A 20,034-nucleotide genomic window follows, 5' to 3' on the forward strand; every position below is an offset into this window, starting at 1 on the left:
TTTTCACTAGCCTCTTGTGTGGCACTGTATCAAAGGCTTTCTGACAATTCAAAAATATGCAGTCTGCCAACCCTTCTCTTTCTTGCCTGGTCGTATAATTCAAGTAACCCTGTGAGGCAGGACCCACCATCCCTGAATCCATGTTGATGCTGTGTTACAAAGTTCTTTCGCTCCAGGTGCTCCACTAGCTTTCTTCGCACAATCTTCTCCATCAGCTTGCATGGTATTCAGGTTAGGGACACTGGCCTGTAATTCAGTGCCTCCTGTCTATCCCCTTTCTTGTACATCGGGACTACGTTAGCTGCTTTCCAAATTTCTGGCAGTTCCCCTGTTGCCAGAGATTAGTTATACACTATGGAGAGTGGGAGGCACAGTTCTTCTGTTCCTTCCTTTAGTATCCAAGGGGAGATTCCATCTGGGCCTATAGCCTTTGTCACATCCAACTCTAGTAAACACTTCCTTACTTCCCTGCTGGTAATCTCAAACTCTTCCAGTGGTTCCTGGTTAGCTATTCCCTCTCTTATCTCTGGGATTTCTCCTTGCTCTAAGGTGAAGACCTCTTGGAATTTCTTATTCAGTTCCTCACACACTTCCTTGTCGTTTGTAGTGAATCCTTCTGCCCCTATCCTTAATTTCATAACCTGTTCCTTTACTGTTGTTTTTCTCCTGATGTGGCTAAGCAACAATTTAGGCTGAGTCTTTGCCTTGCTTGCGATGTCATTTTCGTATGACATTTCATACGAAAAATGTATAACTTTATACAAAAGTTTATATAAAAAGTTTATAAAAGTAAGTTTATATTTATAAAAACTTTATAAATGTAATAAGTTTCATTTATAAAGTAAATACAATATAAATAATTAAACTAAAAATCAATAAATAAATAAAATGAAGAACACATTAATGCCCACTGGGAATTATCCCACACATGTGCCTTTTCAAGTTTCATGTTATCAATCATTAAATTGACGATTTTCCGAGGATTTAAACAGTTTTTGTAGTTGCTTCCAGTCAGAGTACAGTAACTTAACTATGGGAAACCTTGATAGCTCGCAGTAATTTGTAATAATCATTGTATGAATGATATGCCTGCACTGTGATGTGTCTCCAAACATCAGCTCTCGTGCAGAAATCCGGAACAGAAAACTTTCACAGAAACTGCACCTATTATAAAGAAGCAGCAGCAGCAGTATTGACCACAATGTGCTCATATCAAGTCTAATTCTAAGAAACAACCATCAACATCTTCCAAACGGCCAACATTGAGACCACACCGTCACGGGTCTCCCGTCATTTTTATGATCCAACCTTTAAGATCTTTGTCTATCCAGTGTGGAGAGGTTAGGTAAGATGGAAGCAAGTATAGTATGCTTAACCCTTGTAAACTTTTAACACACAAGAAAAACACTAACCAGTGTGCATAACCTAGACGATCCTGACGGGTACAACCATGTCTATATCTCACCAGACCACACACTTGAACAGCAAAACAACGACAGAGTGCTAAGAGGAAAGTTAAAGAAGTTAAGTAGCTTAGATGCAAACAAAAATTCAATCTATTAGTCATGAGAGGACGAGTGATGACAATAGTAGATGGAGGAGAGGACGAGTGATGACAATAGTAGATGGAGGAGAGGACGAGTGATGACAATAGTAGATGGAGGAGAGGACGAGTGATGACAATAGTAGATGGAGGAGAGGAAGTAGTCCACCAACCTGCCAGGCAGAACTAACACTATATATCTCGGAGGACCAAGAGGCACAAAACAGGAGTGACAACAAATAGAATAATAATGTACAGAATCTAGAAGCCATCTCACAGCTTATTAGGAACCACGAAAAAAAAATTAAAGTGCTTCTAAAGAAACACTTTACATTTTTACACTTCTTACACTTTCTCCACAAGGCCAGAAGCCTGGGGAACACATTTGATGAATTGTGTGCATATACCGAAGCAGAGACTACAGACATCATTGGCATTAGTGAAACATGGGGACGAGAGGACATTATTGAAGGGGAATTCCCCCTCCCAGATGAATGTCCCTCGGAGGGAAATAAGTCCATCCATAGTGACTGTAGGAACTGTGTACGTCCATCCATAGTGACTGTAGGAACTGTGTACGTCCATCCATAGTGACTGTAGGAACTGTGTACGTCCATCCATAGTGACTATAGACACTTTGTTCGTCCACCCTTAGTGTCTATAAGTACAGTGTATGTCCATCTATAGTGAGTATAGGTACTGCCTAAGACCATGAATAGTGACTATAGGTACTAAGTACGTCCATCAATAGTGACTACAGTTGCTATCTATGTCCATCCATAGTGATTATAGGCACTGTGTATGTCCATCAATAGTGACTATTGGTACTATATACGTCCATGTATAGTGACTATAGGTACTATGCTCATCCATCCATAGTGACTATAGTTACTGTGTATGTTCATCCATATTGACTATAGGTACTGTGTACGTCATTCTATAGTGACAAAAGGTACTGTGTACGTCCATCTATAGTGAATACAGATACTGTGTACGTCCATCCATAGTGACTATAGGTACTGTATATGTCCATCAGAGGGATTATAAGTACTGTGTATGTCCTTCCATAGTACCTACAGGTAATGTGTATATCCATTCATAGTGACTATAGGTACTGTGAATGTCCATACATATTGACTTTAGGTACTATGTACATCCATCCATAGTGTCTGGTTGTTTAATGTAAGTCCATCCATTGTGAAAATAGGTACTATGTACCTCCAGCAATAATGATTATAGGTACTGTGTACATACATAAATAGTTTCTATAGGTACTATGTTAGTCCTTCCATAGTGACTATAGGTACTATGTGTCATCCACAGTGGCAATAGGTACTGTGTACGCCCATCGATAGTCACTATAGGTACTGTGTATGTCTATTTTTATTGACTATAGGTACTATGATCGTCAATCCACATTAAATAAATGTACTATGTATGTCAATCCATAGTGACTATACAGTATATTCTTTGTTCGTCCATCCATGGTGACTATAGATAATGCGTATGTCCATTCATAGTAACTACAGTTACTGTGTATATCCATCCATATTGACTATACGTATTATGTATGTGCATCCGACAAGGGAGCCGGTCGGCCGAGAGTACAGCGCGCGGGACTTGTGATCCTGTGGTCCCGGGTTCGATCACAGGCGCCGGCGAGAAACAATGGCCAGAGTTTCTTTCACCCTATGCCCCTGTTACCTAGCAGTAAATTAGATACCTGGGTGTTAGTCAGCTGTCACGGGCTGCTTCCTGGGGGTGGAGGCCTGGTCAAGGACCGGGCCACAGGGACACTAAAAAAATTAACGAAATCATCTAAAGATAACCTCAAGATAGATCCATACTGACAATAGGTACTATGTACGTCTATCCATAGTGACTATAGGTACTGTGTACGTCTATAAAGAGTGACTATAGGTAATATGTACGTCCATCCATAGTGGCTATAGGTAATATGTACGTCCATCCATAGTGGCTATATGTACAATGTACGTCCATCCATATTGACTATAGGTACTCTGTTCGTCCATCCAAGGTAACTATAGGTACTCTGGTCGTCCATCCATAGTAACTATAGATACTATGCTTGTCCATCCATAGTAACTATAGATACTATGCTTGTCCATCTATAGTGACTATTGGTACTATATACGTCCATGTATAGTGACTATATGTACTGTGTATGTCCATCCACAGTGACTATAGATACTATGGTACTATATATGTCCATTCATAGTGACTATAGGTACTATGTATGTCCATTCATGGTGACTATAGATACTGTGTATGTCTATTTATAGTGACTATAGGTACTGTGTACATCCATCCATAGTGACTATAGGTATTGTGTACGTCCATCCATAGTGACGAGGTACTGTGTACGTCCATCCATAGTGACGAGGTACTGTGTACGTCCATCCATAGTGACGAGGTACTGTGTACGTCCATCCATAGTGACGAGGTACTGTGTACATCCATCCATAGTGACTATAGGTATTGTGTACGTCCATCCATAGTGACGAGGTACTGTGTACGTCCATCCATAGTGACGAGGTACTGTGTACGTCCATCCATAGTGACGAGGTACTGTGTACGTCCATCCATAGCGACTATAAGAACAGTGTACGTCCATCCATAGTGACGAGGTACTGTGTACGTCCATCCATAGTGACGAGGTACTGTGTACGTCCATCCATAGTGACGAGGTACTGTGTACGTCCATCCATAGTGACGAGGTACTGTGTACGTCCATCCATAGTGACGAGGTACTGTGTACGTCCATCCATAGTGACGAGGTACTGTGTACGTCCATCCATAGTGACGAGGTACTGTGTACGTCCATCCATAGCGACTATAAGAACAGTGTACGTCCATCCAAAGCGACTATAAGAACAGTGTATGTCCATCCAAAGTGACGATAGATACTGTATATGGTCATCCATAGTGACTATAGGTACTGTGTATGTCCATTCATAGTGACTACAGGTACTGTGTATATCCATCCATAGTGACTATACGTATTATGTATGTCCATCCATACTGACTATAGGTACTATGTACGTCCATTCATAGTGACTATAGATACTGTGTACGTCCATCCATAGTGACTATAGGTTCTATTCTCATCCAACCATAGTGACTATAGGTACCTGGTTGATGGGGTTCTGGGAGTTCTTCTACTCCCCAAGCCCGGCCCGAGGCCAGGCTTGACTTGTGATAGTTTGGTCCACCAGGCTGTTGCTTGGAGCGGCCCGCAGGCCCACATACCCACCACAACCCGGTTGGTCCGGCACTCCTTGGAGGAATAAATCTAGATTCCTCTTGAAAATGTTCGCGGTTGTTCCGGCAATATTTCTTATGCTTGCTGGGAGGACGTTGAACAACCGCGGACCTCTGATGTTTATACAGTGTTCTCTGATTGTGCCTATGGCACCCCTGCTCTTCACTGGTTCTATTCTGCATTTTCTTCCATAACGTTCACTCCAGTACGTTGTTATTTTACTGTGTAGATTTGGTACTTGGCCCCCAGGATCTTGCAGGTGTATATTATTTGATATCTCTCTCGTCTTCTTTCCAGTGAGTACATTTGGAGGGCTTTGAGACGATCCCAATAATTTAGGTGCTTTATCGCGTCTATGGGTGCCGTATATGTTCTCTGTATTCCCTCTATTTCAGCAATCTCTCCTGCTCTGAAGGGGGAAGTGAGTACTGAGCAGTACACAAGTGACTTGAAGAGTACAACCATTGTGATGGGATCCCTGGATTTGAAAGTTCTTGTAATCCATCCTATCATTTTTCTATCTGTCGCAACATTTGCTTGGTTATGCTCGTTAAACGTTAGGTCGTAAGACATTATTTTTCCTAAATCCTTTACATGCTGTTTTCCTACTATGGGTACATTTGATTGTGTTTTATACCCTGTATTATGTTTAAGGTCCTCATTTTTACCGTACCTGAGTACCTGGAATTTATCACCGTTAAACATCATGTTATTTTCTGATGCCCAGTCGAAAACTTTATTAATATCAGCTTGAAGTTTTTCAATGTCTTCAGTCGAGATAATTTTCATACTGATTTTTGTGTCATCTGCAAAGGATGATACGAAGCTGTGACTTGTATTTTTGTCTATATCTGACATGAGAATAAGGAAAAGCAGCGGTGCACGGACTGTACCCTGAGGTACAGAGCTTTTAACTGCACTTGGATTAGATTTTATATGGTTGACCGTTACTCACTGATTCCTGTTTGACAGAAAACTGAGTATTCAGCGTCCTACTTTTCCGGTTATTCCCATTGACTTCATTTTGTGTGCTATCACGCCATGGTCACATTTATCGAAAGACTTTGCGAAGTCCGTGTATATCACATTAGCATTCTGGTTTTTTTCTAATGCCTCAGTAACTTTGTCGTAGTGCTCAAGTAGCTGTGAGAGGCACGATCTTCTCGCTCGAAATCCATGTTGGCCTGGGTTGTGAAGGTCATTGGTCTCCATGATATTGTGTGACCTGACTCCTGATCACTCTCTCAAATACTTTTATGATGTGCGATGTTAGTGCAACTGGTCTATAATTCTTTGCCAATGCTTTGCTCCCTCCCTTGTGTAGAGGGGCTATGTCTGCTACTTTAAGTGCATCTGGTATCCAAGCTCTTCCTCCACACTATACTGTGTGCCTGTGCTACCGGCACTTTGCATTTCTTTATAAATATTGAATTCCATGAGTCTGGACCTGGGGCCGAGTGCATGGGCATGTTTTCAATTTCTCTTTCAAAATTTAGTGCGCTCGTGTTTATATCAGTTATATTTACCGGGGTTTGAAAATCCCGCATAAAGAAATTGTCTGGATCTTCCACTTTCATGTTGTTTATTGGAGTGCTAAACATGTCCTCATACTGCTTTTTTAGGATTTCACTAATTTCATTGTTATCCTCCGTGTATGAACCTTCACTTGTACGAATAGGTCCAATACTGGCAGTGGTTTTTGCTGTTGATTTCGCATATGTGAGGAAATATTTTGGATTTTTCTTTATTTCCTGAATTGCTTTCTGTTCTAACTGCTTTTCTTCAGTTTCATATGAGTGTTTCAATTTCCGCTCGATTTCTTCAATCTCCCTATTTAAATTATTCCTTCTTTGACGGGAAATTCGTGTCTGCATAAGCAGTTCCGTTATTTTTTTCCTGCGTTTATAGTGTCGTCTGCGTTCTCTTTCTACGTAAGATCTCTTTCTGGCTTTCCTCAAAGGAACATGTATCAGACAGACTTGATACGCTTCCGAAGTCAGTTTTTCTATTCTTTCTGTAGGACTTGTATTACTTAGAACAGTTTCCCATGGAATGTTTTTAAGTTCCCTGTTTATTATCTCCCAGTCTATCCTTTTATTATTAAAATTGAATTTACTGAATAGCCCCTCTCGCTTTATCAACGTTTTAGGTCTATTCTGAGTATTGATGGTCGTTTGCACTTCAATGAGCTTGTGATCTGAGTATGTGGTATCTGATATCGTAATGTCTCTGATAATGTCCTCATTGTTCGTAAAGACCAGATCTAGAATATTGTCATTTCTCGTTGGCTCCGATATCTGCTGATTGAGTGAAAATTTGTCACAGAATCTAAGTAGTTCTCTAATCTGTGGTTGGTTAGGTCCCGATAGATTTCCTGGTATAATATTATTGTTAGCTATTCTTCAAATTAGACTAGGCAAGTTGAAGTCACCTAGGAAGATAATATCAGGTATCGGGTTTATCAAATTATCAAGGCTATTCTCTATTTTGTTTATCTGTTCTGTGAATTCCTTAGCCGTTGCATCTGGCGGTTTGTATATTAGAATAATCACTAAATTTATTTTCTCTATTTTTAATCCCAGTACCTCTACCACCTCATTTGTAACGTTTAGGAGCTCCGAGCATACAAGATCTTCCCTAATATACAGACCCACTCCTCCATGTGACCTAATTTTCCTATCACACCTGTATAGGTTATATCCTGGAATCCAGATCTCACTGTCTAAGAATGTACATTAATGACACTATGTAAAAGACACATCAAACACTTTATGTAGGGCATACGTAAATCTGTGTATCTATGTATTTACGGATGTAGGTTAGCTTAGCATTTTAAAAGCACCGAATCACCTTCTGTGGTTGAGTGTTCAATAAACCCTTGAACTATATGTTTAACACTTCTCTAACCCTGTCCATGGAGGACAGAAGAAAATGTATATATGCATGTTAGCATTGTAAATGTATGGCCACGTCTGTGGTAGAAAATAATAATAATAATAAAAAAAAAACTGTCTAAGAATTCCCTTGCATGGGTTTCTGTGAAAGCTCCAAATACTGCATTTGACTCCGTGAGGAGGCCATTTATGAACTGTACTTTGTTGTTTGTTCTTGTTTTCAGCCCTTGTATGTTGGCAAAGATGAATGAGGTTACTCTATTAGGGTTAGTTTGACTGGGAGACTTTTTCGGCAAGCCCATTATGCATGGACATAATGAGTTGTTCTGACCAGTACTGATTGTTGTAGGGCAGTTGCCTGTCGTAGTTGTAGTTCCCTTTCGGTGTATAATTGTATCTGTAATTCTGGAATGCAAGTGGATCTGGCATCCAGTTCCATACACTTTCCATGCTCCTCCTTTTGAATTCTCTTTCGGTCTGGTATACAAAAATTATAGAGTTTCCTCCAAATTCATTATCCTGCTTGCCACTCTTTATGTAGCGTTCCGTGCCTTTGACGTGAAAGTGTGGGCAGCTGAGGTCATAGCATTTTCTGTCCTCCAGTGAGGTTTGGCACATGTCAGGATGGGAAAACCTACATATTGATCCAAATCGACTCTCACCTTTCCTAAGCATATTTAAACATTTTTTAGGATGTTGGTAACTGCATTCTAATCCTTTCTTATTACCAGCATATCTATGTCTGCATATGCCCTTTGCATAAAATTTGCATAAGTCTGTCCTTCTGTTCTGACTCGCTCTATCGGGAACAGTTGTAGTGTCTGTACCTATCGAGCTGTCAGTGCTGTCTGTTACACTTTCTAGTTTACTGTCATCTACATCCGGGCCTACTGAGTCAGAGTTTACAACTTCCTGAGTTTCAGCCTCTGTTTCATCCCTGACTATAGCGGCCGCCCCTTGTATATTAGAATTATTGCTGTTCCTTTCCCTCTCCTTCTGGATGGCTGGTACGCTTTCAATGAACGATGTTTTCCGTTCATGCGTCATGTTATCTAGAAGGTTTTTTAGGATATTCCACGTTGGCAGGTCATTTTTACACACCCAGAGCAAGTGGCCAGCTCTCAGTGCCGTAGTGTTACTCACTCCTGTACAAGCCGAATGAAATCTATTCTTACAGATATAACATTCAATTCCCGTTGCCTTCGACTTTAAGGAGTTGTTACAGTGGCCACAAATTTGTTTATTTACTTCCATTTTGCCTTGTTTTGTTGTATATATCTATATATTTATAATATTATATGTATACCGTATATTTGTAACAATATATATGTCTATTTGTTCTACTGTATGGTCAGTACTTATCGCACGGTGGAGGGTGAGGGTCCCAGAAACTGTACAGTTGACCCGTTGTTGTCCCAGGCCGGGGCTGGAGGCCCTCACTTGCCAGTTACTTGGGTTATAACACTGATATATTAATTCGCTTGTATTACAATAAGGGATTTTCTGCTTTATTTCCGACTTGCAATAGTATTCACTTTCTATTACTAATTTCTTGATCCACATTCCTCTATTACACTTGTTGGAAACCAATTTGCTAGTAAGCACACACACACACACACACACACACACACACACACACACACACACACACACACACACACACACACGGTCAGTACACACACACACACACACACACACACGGTCAGTACACACACACACACACACACACACACGGTCAGTACACACACACATCACATCAGACCTGTCCCCCTGAAGCTCATATCAAGAGGATAACATCAGCAGCATATGCCAGGTTGGCTAACATAAGAACGGCCTTTAGAAACTTGTGTAAGGAATCTTTCAGAACATTATATACCACATATGTCAGACCAATCCTGGAGTATGCGGCTCCAGCATGGAGTCCATATCTAGTCAAGCATAAGATTAAACTGGAAAAGGTTCAAAGGTTTGCCACCAGACTAGTACCCGAGCTGAGAAGTATGAGCTACGAGGAGAGACTACGGGAATTGAACCTCACTTCGTTAGAAGACAGAAGAGTTAGGGGAGACATGATCACCACATTCAAGATTCTCAAGGGAATCGACAGGGTTGATAAAGACAGGCTATTTAACATAAGGGGCACACACACACACTAGGGGACACAGGTGGAAACTGAGTGCCCAAATGAGCCACAGAGATATTAGAAAGAACTTTTTTAGTGCCAGAGTGGTTGACAAATGGAATGCAAGGATCAGAGAACACTGTATAAACATCAGAGGTCCGCGGTTGTTCAACGTCCTCCCAGCAAGCATAAGAAATATTGCCGGAACACCCGTGGACATTTTCAAGAGGAAACTAGATTTATTCCTCCAAGGAGTGCCGGACCAACCGGGCTTTGGTGGGTATGTGGGCCTGCGGGCCGCTCCAAGCAACAGCCTGGTGGACCAAACTCTCACAAGTCGAGCCTGGCCTCGGGCCGGGCTTGGGGAGTAGAAGAACTCCCAGAACCCCATCAACCAGGTAACCAGGTATCATTAGGAAGTAATGTGGTGGAGAATACACAGTTTCAAGTGTAGATATGATAGAGCCCAATAGGCTCAGAAACTTGTAAACCTGTTGATTGACGGTTGAGAGGCGGGACCAAAGAGCCAGAGCTCAACCCCTGCAAGAACAACTAGGTGAGTACAACAAGGTGAGTACGGTAGGCACACGGGACGTGGGTCTATGGGGAGGGTTCTGGCACCACGAGGTGGACTCCACACAAAATTCACTTGTTATTTCCTTAAAGCACAAAAGTCAGATGTCAATCACTATGGTATATTGTTTAACAAGTTGAGACGCACTTTATGAGATATCTGACTGTGTTTAGTTCCTGTATCACTGAAATATCCCGAGACATGTGTTGTTTTTCACAGAGCTCGTGCTCACGTGTGCTTCCCCTCCCCGCACGCTACCAGACATACCAGGTACTATGGTCGTCCATCCATAGTGACAATAGGTACTGTGTAAGTCCATCTATAGTGACAATAGGTACTGTCTATATCCATCCATAGTGACTATAGGTACTGTGTATGTCCATCCACAGTGACAATAGGTACTGTGTATATCCATCCATAGTGACTATAGGTACTGTGTATGTCCATCCACAGTGACAATAGGTACTGTGTATATCCATCCAAAGTGTCTATAGATGCTGTGAACGTCCATCCATAGTGACAATAGGTACTGTGTACGTCCATCAATAGTGACTATAGGTACTGTGTACGTCCAACCATCTGACTATAGGTAGTCTGTATGTCCATCCATAGTGACTATTGGTACTGTGTACTTCCATCCATAGTTACTATAGGTACAGTGAACGTCCATCTATAGTAACTATAGATACTATGCTCGTCCATCCATAGTGACTATAGGTACTGTGTATGTGTATTTATAGTGACTATAGGTACTATGTAAATCCATCCATAGTGACTATAGGTACTGTGTACGTCCATCCCTATTGACTTAAGGTACTGTGTATGTCCATTCATAGTGATTATAGGTACTGTGTAGCTACGTACCTATCCTTAGTGACTATTGGTACTATGTACCTTCATCCGAAGTGACTATAGGTACTGTGTACGTCAATCAATAATGACTACAGGTACTGTGTAAGTTCATCCATAGTGACTATAGGTACTATGCTCGTCCATCCATAGTGACTATATATATACTATTTTCGTCCATCCATAGTGACTATAGGTACTATGGTCGTCCATACATAGTGACTATAGGTATTATGGTCGTCCATCCATAGTGAATATAGGTACTATGGTCGTCCATCCATAGTGACTATAGGTACTATGGTCGTCCATACATAGTGACTATAGGTACTATGCTCGTCCTTACATAGTGACTATAGGTAGTATGTTCTTCCATCCATAGTTACTGTAGGTACTGTGTACGTCCATCCAAAGTGACTATAGGTACTATGGATAGTCACTATGTACGGACGAACATAGTACCTATAGTCACTATGGATTGACGAGCAAGTTCCTATAGTCACTACGGATGGACGAGCATGGTACCTATTGTCACTATTGATGGACGAGCATGGTACCTATTGTCACTATTGATGGACGTACACAGTACATATAGTCACTATGGATAGAATTTGATTGTTGCCGCGGGAGGCAGCTAGTTTATTGTTCATCCCATACCCACCCTGTGAGCGGTAGCGCAAAAAGCATTACAGAGGGCACAAAAGGTCTTTATCTGACCTCATCTAAGATTATTACATAAACAATTTCATCTATCCTTCACAACTTATAGTTACAATGTCAGCTAGTTAGAGAAAGTGCTATTTCAAGAGCTATATATTTACAGTAAGTCATTATACATTAATGGTAGGTCTTATCGCTAATACATAATAGTTTGACCAATTGGGATATTACAGAGTCATAGGGGAGCTTCTGTTTACTCTTAGTCTTCACAATACACTACTTGTTTCTTAATATCAAATGTCGTTTATCTACTGGAAGCGAAATATGGATACAGTGCAAGGATTTCAGGTAATTTATCAATGGTAATAAGATAGGTTGCCATATCATACAGAGTGAGCTTAGATTTATCTTTAAATGGCTCAATTTTACTACATTCCAAGATATAGTGTTCGAGTGTGTAGGGCATCTCATCAGACGTTCATCCATAGTGACTACAGATACTATGTTCATTCATCCATAGTTACTGTAGGTACTGTGTACGTCCATCCATAGTGACTACAGGTACTGTGTATGTCCATCCATAGTGACTATAGGTACTGTGTACGTCCATCCAGAGTGACTTTAGGTACTGTGTATGTCCATACATAGTGACTATAGGTACTGTATATGTCCATCCAGAGTGACTATAGGTACTGTGTATGTCCATCCATAGTGACTGTAGGTACTATGCTCGTCCGTTCATAGTGGCTATTGGTACTATGGTCGTCCGTCTATAGTGACTATAGGTACTATGCTCGTCGTTCATAGTGGCTATAGGTACTATAGTCGTCCGTCCATAGTGACTATAGGTACTATCGTCTGTGAATGAGAGGCTGTGCTTGATGCTGACGGCGACAAGACTGAATACATCATTCCCAAGATTCTTCAACAAATTGGAGACATAATGGCGCCAGAATTACGAGAATATTATTGTAACAATTATCTTATTGTACTCATTGCTGTGCCTAAAATCTTCAGTGAAGTCAGTCATGAATCGAGTGACGAAACTGACAGACATAGAAACATGGACACGTGTACAGTATATATGTCTCCTTACCTTGCGTATACTTGTCGTCAAGAGTCAGGTGAGTGGAGATCAGGTCCGTCAGGTTAGCCATCACCATCAGCATACTTCTCACACCTGTAAACAGTTCCCACCATTAAAGTATGTGTACTGGTGCTTAATGGGGATGTTTTTATATAATCAGCAAATATTTTGTTTACTAACGCATTAACCCTTAAAGTGCGCATCACGTCATATGACGTGCTGGACGTTGTTTCAGTAAACTGTGCATCACGTCATATGATGTGTTGGAGTACTACGCAAGATTTAAACAGCCCGCGGATACACGGGGTTCACCTCACCTTCATCAGGGCTCTTGTAAACAGACGCCATTTTTTAAAAAAATCGTGGGCCAATCTCCCAGGTGTTATTGGCCTCAGTATTGAGTGAGCAACCAAGCCTGACGCACGCAGCATGAGCTAACAGCACTGCTGTTCAGCTTGTGACCACAGCATCGCCTAAAAATGACAAATTATACTTGTTCATGCTATTATGTAGCGATGATATTATACAGAAGGCCCATGACTGTGATAAAACTGACCAGGGTTCTGATAATAGCAGGATTGTGGTGATATTTAGCGCTGCGCCATGGAAGGAGGTGTAATGCTGTGAGAGGGAGGGTGGTGGCGATGTCTTTTGACTGTGTGTGGCCACCTTTTATTGACTGCACTCACCATACCAGCTTAGTGGTTCGCTATGGTGAACACAAATGTAGATACTTATATATAACGTGTGTATAGAGGGTATAAACAGCAAGAGAAGGTTTGGAGCCGCCATATTGGTGTGGGCGGTGGCGTCGTCTGCACGACGCCACCGTGCAGACGACGGTGTTGTTTACTGGTTACCACGATGGTCTTTGGGCACCATACCAGTTTATTTGTACAAGTATGATGAATAAAACAGGTAGATATTGATATATAATGTGTGTTTATAGCGTAATAACACCACACAGTATTGTTGGAGGAGAAATATTAGGGCATCTGGCCTTGAGGGCGGCCGCCGATCAGCTGACTGTGTGAGTAGCCACATCTCTGTGCCTTTACTCACCATACAAGCTTAGATGTACAGTTATGGTTGTGAGATTTTTATTTTCTTGACAGGTTATCAAAGAAATTGAGTCCTATTGATGTTACGTTAATCACAACTACCTCGTAAGAGAGGCAGACCTTAAACAGCAAGAGCTGCCAGTGGCAGATATTTAATCTTAAAGCCTAAGATCATAGGACCGCGGGAGCAAACCGCCAGGCGAAACCACACGGGTAACACCTGTCACTTAGGTCGCTGGCTCCTCCTAGTTGACAACTAATAAAGGGCAGCCGACGGATTCTCACTTCTTATTTATAGAAGTGTGGTGCTGTGCAATGGACTCGAGCTTTAGATACAGACTTCATATGAACATAAGCAGGCAAAGCGTTGCAGAACATGAAATGTTGGGCAGTAATATTGGAAGGTTTGACGTAAACGACCGTTTTCTATAACAAAACAATTTATTCACAAAACAAGAACTAAAACTACTACACAGTGAATTTACGTTACTTTACTGTCACTCCAGTGGCACATTAAAGGACAGCTAATCAACAGCCTGATGGACCCACGGTATCCTTATCCCGTCGTCGCTGACTGAACAATGACACTAACTGAACAAAGCGGTGCCCACTGGTGACGCAAGCTTGCAATCAATATTGTTACGGCTTCCCGGTGACCAATACTATAATCACAAAAACTTGACTGGCGCTCGCTGCCCACAACGAGGTACCAAGTAACAAGGCGGTTAATCCAAGAATGATAACCCCTTATAAAAATATTACGTTAACACTTGTCTCTCAGGACAAACAAACAAAAGTTACTCTAATTGAATTTAAACAATTACGTTAATACACACGTGTCACAACGACACTTAAATCAATAACTCGTAAGTCAATTAATTACATCAACTTGAAAGTCAAGCATTCGGTGAGTAATTCCCAATTAATTACTGAATACAACAGCCTATTAATTCAGACGAGTATTGATAAAGCCTACTGTCTCTCAACTGACAGTTCACTTCCGGTCTTACGACAAGATTACCTTAACGAGGGTAGACTACTGTACCACACACAAGGTTCCAATACTCCGTGTAAACAACAACATCAACACCTGGTGAATTCACTAAGTGGCGATTACTAATTATCTCTAATTAGCTACGAATGCTTAATCACTCTGTCCGCAGACAGAGCTGATCAGTCCAACGAATTACAACAGCTAATTACAGCGCAATTGACTCCGATCATACAGACCGTCAACCCCTTACGTTAATTACTCAATTAACGACAGCTCGTTAACTCGTTAACACTACGTTAGTCTTCACTTGACAATTCCCCCACTGCGTGAACTTCACTGTGACTGTTGCCTTTACACGTCCCTACGTTAATCACAACAATGTTCAACGAACAAGTGACCTCGTTAAGTAAATCGTGACCCCCGGTGACGTTAACTGGCTTTAATTCTCACGGAATCCTTCACAGTACACAACGCCTTCCACCAAGGTCAAACCTGTCTACGGTTTACACACGGTACAACACAGTACATCACAGTACATCACAGTACACCCTTGCCACTCACGGCAAAACTTGTAAATGACTTCCCCCAGTAAATTATACACCAATAATTCACACTCTACCACAACACAACAGTAAAATATATAACCAAGGGAAATCTCCCTGTTACCACTTTTCACTGCTAAAAAAGGGAATCAAATTACAGCGAATACATACACATAGAAAATTAACATGGAAGTAAATAACTCACTTTACCTCTGGATGTGTCACTAGGTGTCTTCACACACGTCATAAATCACAGTTGGGCCCAACCCTCAACTTGATGACAAACAGGGTAGACTCACACGTCTCCAATTCCCACTCACCTCCCCAGGTGGTCCCAGGGACAGAGGACAGACGGACACTGGGGGCGAACCCAGCTTCAGAGTTTTATTACCCAAACGGAAACAGTGTACTTACATCAATGATGTGGGGCCCCTCTTTCACTCACACATACACGTCAATCACACCCCCACTGCTGCTGCTGGATGATGACGTAGGCGTCCTCACTTCCTACACGTGGTCAAGGTGGAGCACAGGGTCCCAGACCACGGGGTGTTAGCTCTACACACACACAGAGACCAGGATGGCGCAGATACACCGGCTCAGGCAAGCCAGAGTTGCACACAACAGCAGGGATGCGGTACCACGCCCTTCCACTTGGCACGGTACCCCAGGATACGACGGTACACGGTGTTACGACGGTACACGAGATGGAGTCCTTCACTGTTCCTCAGAATTATAACATTTAAGGTTTCTCTCTCTCACTGAAACCCTTTCTAGCACGTCTCACAGCAGTATCTTCAAGCACAGATACGATCGACGGCGGATGTCGCTTTTATAGCCCGATAATTAACGCCTCACTCTCAGTCCAGTTCCTCTAAGATGGCGTCCCACAATTACGCGGCTAGATGACAAGTTCACACGGCTCGATACAGGCCTCTCTCCGCTTACCGGATTCTTACGCACGGCACACGGAAAGATAGCAAGATGTTGGCGTGACTTTAGGAACGTTGTAGGCGGATATTTCCCGATGCTTGGCCTAGCACGGAAAATACGTCGACAGGGTACAACGTCCAAGGTAAGAATGTCGTTTCCCGCCAATACCATGCCTGGGGTACCATGCAGTACCCCTCAGCGTCTTGGCCAATCACGGTTCAGCATTTCTGAGGCCCAGGCCCTCAGCCAATCGCGCACCTGCTCCATGACGCCACCCCCACTCACACACGAGGTGGACACGTGATAGGGGGGGTGGTCTACGGCCGTTAACCCCCCATACCTCCCTCTCTACACTTGACTTGTACAAAATTCCCTGAAATCAACTCCCTCCTGTAATTTCCTTCACAGACCTGATACAGCGATCAGAATGACATCAATGGCTAGCAAATGTCATGGGCTGTCCAACGACACCCAACACGACTGTGGAAAAGTTATATACAGAAAGTTGAATCACGGTGCACATCACCGGTGCACTATGCAATTTCGTACTCAATTCAGTGCACGAGAGAGCAGGGAAAATATGTCCCCTGACATCAACCTCCCACTAAGGGTTTATTTCACTGGAAGCGAAATACACCCCACCATTTTACCAGCTCGATGGTGCACTGTGCACGAGCTGTCACCCACATCTTGACAGCTCACTTCCGGCTGGGTAGTGGTGGGTGGAGACTCCGTTTTCTATGCGTCGTCGCCCTGAGAGACTTGGGGTGACTCCTCCGATTCGTCCTGGGTAGTGTTACCTGACTTAGGCGCAGAGTGCTCGGCTCCAGGGCCAGGCTCTAGCCGGCTCGACGCCTCGAAGCTAGGCTGAACCCCAAGCTCTGCAGCTCCGGCTTCAGTCTGTGTCATACCGGACACACTAGCAACACCCTGGGATGGACTACCCGGAGAGGCACTATCTTCACTCTCCTCCGACCTTGGTGACGCATCATCGCGTTCCTCATAGCGTTTTAACATGTTAACATGGTACTTCTTATTGACCCCCCTTACGCATATGACGTACGTCAATGAGTGACTGCACTCAGTGATGGTGAAGGGTCCCTTCCACTGTAGCAGGAGCTTGTTCCTGCTTGTAGGGAGGAGTAGGAGTACTTTATCTCCCACCTTAAACTTCCTCTCCCTGGCCTTCTGGTCGTACCTGCTCTTCTGGTACGCCTTAGCCTTGGCGAGTTCCTCCCTGGCCAACTTACACGTCTCTTCTAGACGGTTCCTCAAATTTATGACGTACTCATACGTCGTCTTGGTTTCTGGGGTACAGTCTTCCTCCTCCCATAGGTTCTTCAACACATGCAGCGGTCCCTTTACCGTGCGACCATACAGGAGCTCGAACGGTGAGAACCGGGTACTTGCCTGGGGTACTTCCCTGTAGGCAAACAGTACCGGGTTACCTGGTTACCTGGTTGATACCTGGTTGATGGGATTCTGGGAGTTCGTCTACTCCCCAAGCCCGGCCCGAGGCCAGGCTCGACTTGTGAGAGTTTGGTTAATGTACCTTGGCCACTCCTTGGGTTGCTCTATGCACATCTTCCTGAGCATTCTCTTTAGGGTACCATTAAACCGTTCTACCAACCCATTTCCCATAGCATGATAAGGTGTGGTGAATGATGGCTGCAACATGAGTAGCCTAGCTACTTCCGCCATCATCTCACTGGTGAACTGTGCCCCCCTGTCGCTGTGTATCTTCTCAGGTATACCTAAGCGACTGAAGAATCCAACCAATGCTTCCGCCACTGTGACGGTCTCGATATTCTTCAAAGGTGCCGCCTCTGGATACCGAGTAGCATGATCTACCATGGTCAGGATATATCTACTGCCGTCTGATGCCCTCGGCTCAATCGGGCCAATTATATCTACACTGACCATCTTAAATGGTTGACCAATGATGGGGAAAGGCTTCAGCTTCCCTGGCTGCACCTTACCTTTGTCAGCGGTGCGTTGACAGGCGTCACACGACCGAGTGTACCGCTGTACGTCCCCAGTCATCCCTGGCCAATAGAACGATGACTGAATTCGTTCACTGGTCTTAGCATGTCCCATGTGGCCCCCCATTACTCCCTCATGACCGAGAGTAAACACAACAAGGCGGTGCTCTTTGGGGACCAGTAATTGTTCCCAAGTGTCCTGGGGTGTTTCCACCCTGCGCACTAGCTTACCCTTAACCTCCAAGTACTTATACTTGCGCTTATTCATGGTGAAGACCCTACCCTCTGCGGCATGCTCTCTCATCTTCCTGAGTGTGGGGTCTTTCCTTTGGGCTTCCTGGAACTCTTTAGCGCTTACTCCTTTCAAAGAATGTAGTTTCAGCGGCTTGTCCACCTTGGTGGGTTGCGCACTCATTGCGCGTGTGGTCACCGCGGCTACTAAAGCCTTGTTCCCCCTGGGAGCAGCAGTGACACCCTCAGTCACCAGGGGTCTTCCCCCTCTCCTCTTATCTTCCTCCGTGGCGGTGACCCTTGCCCACCCCCGGGGTTGGCGGGACCTGGCTGGATCAGCTGATCGAGCCCCCACCCACCTCCTTGAGTTTCTTCCCGTTTTCTGTTGGCGGAAAGGAGCAGGCTTTCCCCGTTTTCCTTGTGCCTGCTGCCTCTGTTCCTTAGCCGGGGAGGAGGCCATGGCTTGGCTACCAGCTGACTGGCGCGTGACGTCACCTCCAGCTGGTGTGAGTCCCGTCCACAGGACCGACTCTTACTATTTGACACTCTAGGGGCGTTTCCCAACAACAACCCGTATACAGCGTCCTTGCATTTCACCGCTCGTATTTTACCTTTTACATATGGTGTGTCAACAATCAGCGATACCTCGATCATGTCTTTATGGTTACCATCAGGGTATCTTACATGAATGGTTCTGCCTGTCTCGTTCCCAGGCTCGACAAGGCTCTCTCGGACCATATGAGTAGTAGCTCCCCTGTCTCGAAAGACCTTGGTCCATTTACCATTAACTAAACCTCTTGCTGTCTCCAGGGTGTGCTCCAGAGGATCACCTCCCTCGTGGGCACCCAGACCAGCAATTTGTGCGTGTGTTCCCCCCTTTTCTGCACGCTTGCTCTTCTTACACTGTGCTGCCTTGTGACCTGGCTGGCCGCAAGTAAAACAGCGGGGTCCACTGACCTTGTGTGGCTTATGGCTTACACTAGACTTACTCTCTTTAGGCCTAGCCCCGCTCCCTGAGGCTTAGTCATGACGTCGGCTCTCAGATGAACCTCCCTGTCTAGGTCTGTGTGCCTCAGCCCACCTGTCGGCACATTCTGCCATAGCCTCATTAGAGACTATCTCATTCTCCTTGAGTTTAGCACGGAGCGCAGGTTCCACTGCCTCCAAGAACTGTTCCCTAGTCATCAGCTCAAACAACGTATTGTGTTCCGGAACGACGGCGTTGTTCAACTCAAGATAGCGCTTGAGGCTCGACTCTAGCCTCTGCAACATGGCCCGGTAC

General features: G+C 43.7%; 1 protein-coding gene across 2 annotated transcripts in view; it reads right to left on the reverse strand.

Moving 5' to 3' along the window:
• Positions 1-20,034, reverse strand: part of LOC123760679 (fibrinogen C domain-containing protein 1-like) — a 175,643-nt gene that overhangs the window by 150,482 nt on the left and 5,127 nt on the right. For both annotated transcript variants that reach the window (XM_069328194.1, XM_069328193.1), the window contains exon 2: positions 13,019-13,102. In XM_069328194.1, the coding sequence (XP_069184295.1) occupies positions 13,019-13,102 (84 nt within the window). The remainder of the gene's footprint in view (positions 1-13,018; positions 13,103-20,034) is intronic.

The sequence above is a fragment of the Procambarus clarkii genome, chromosome 21, assembly GCF_040958095.1.
Source record: "Procambarus clarkii isolate CNS0578487 chromosome 21, FALCON_Pclarkii_2.0, whole genome shotgun sequence".
In the NCBI taxonomy this organism is placed as follows: Eukaryota; Metazoa; Arthropoda; class Malacostraca; order Decapoda; family Cambaridae; genus Procambarus; species Procambarus clarkii.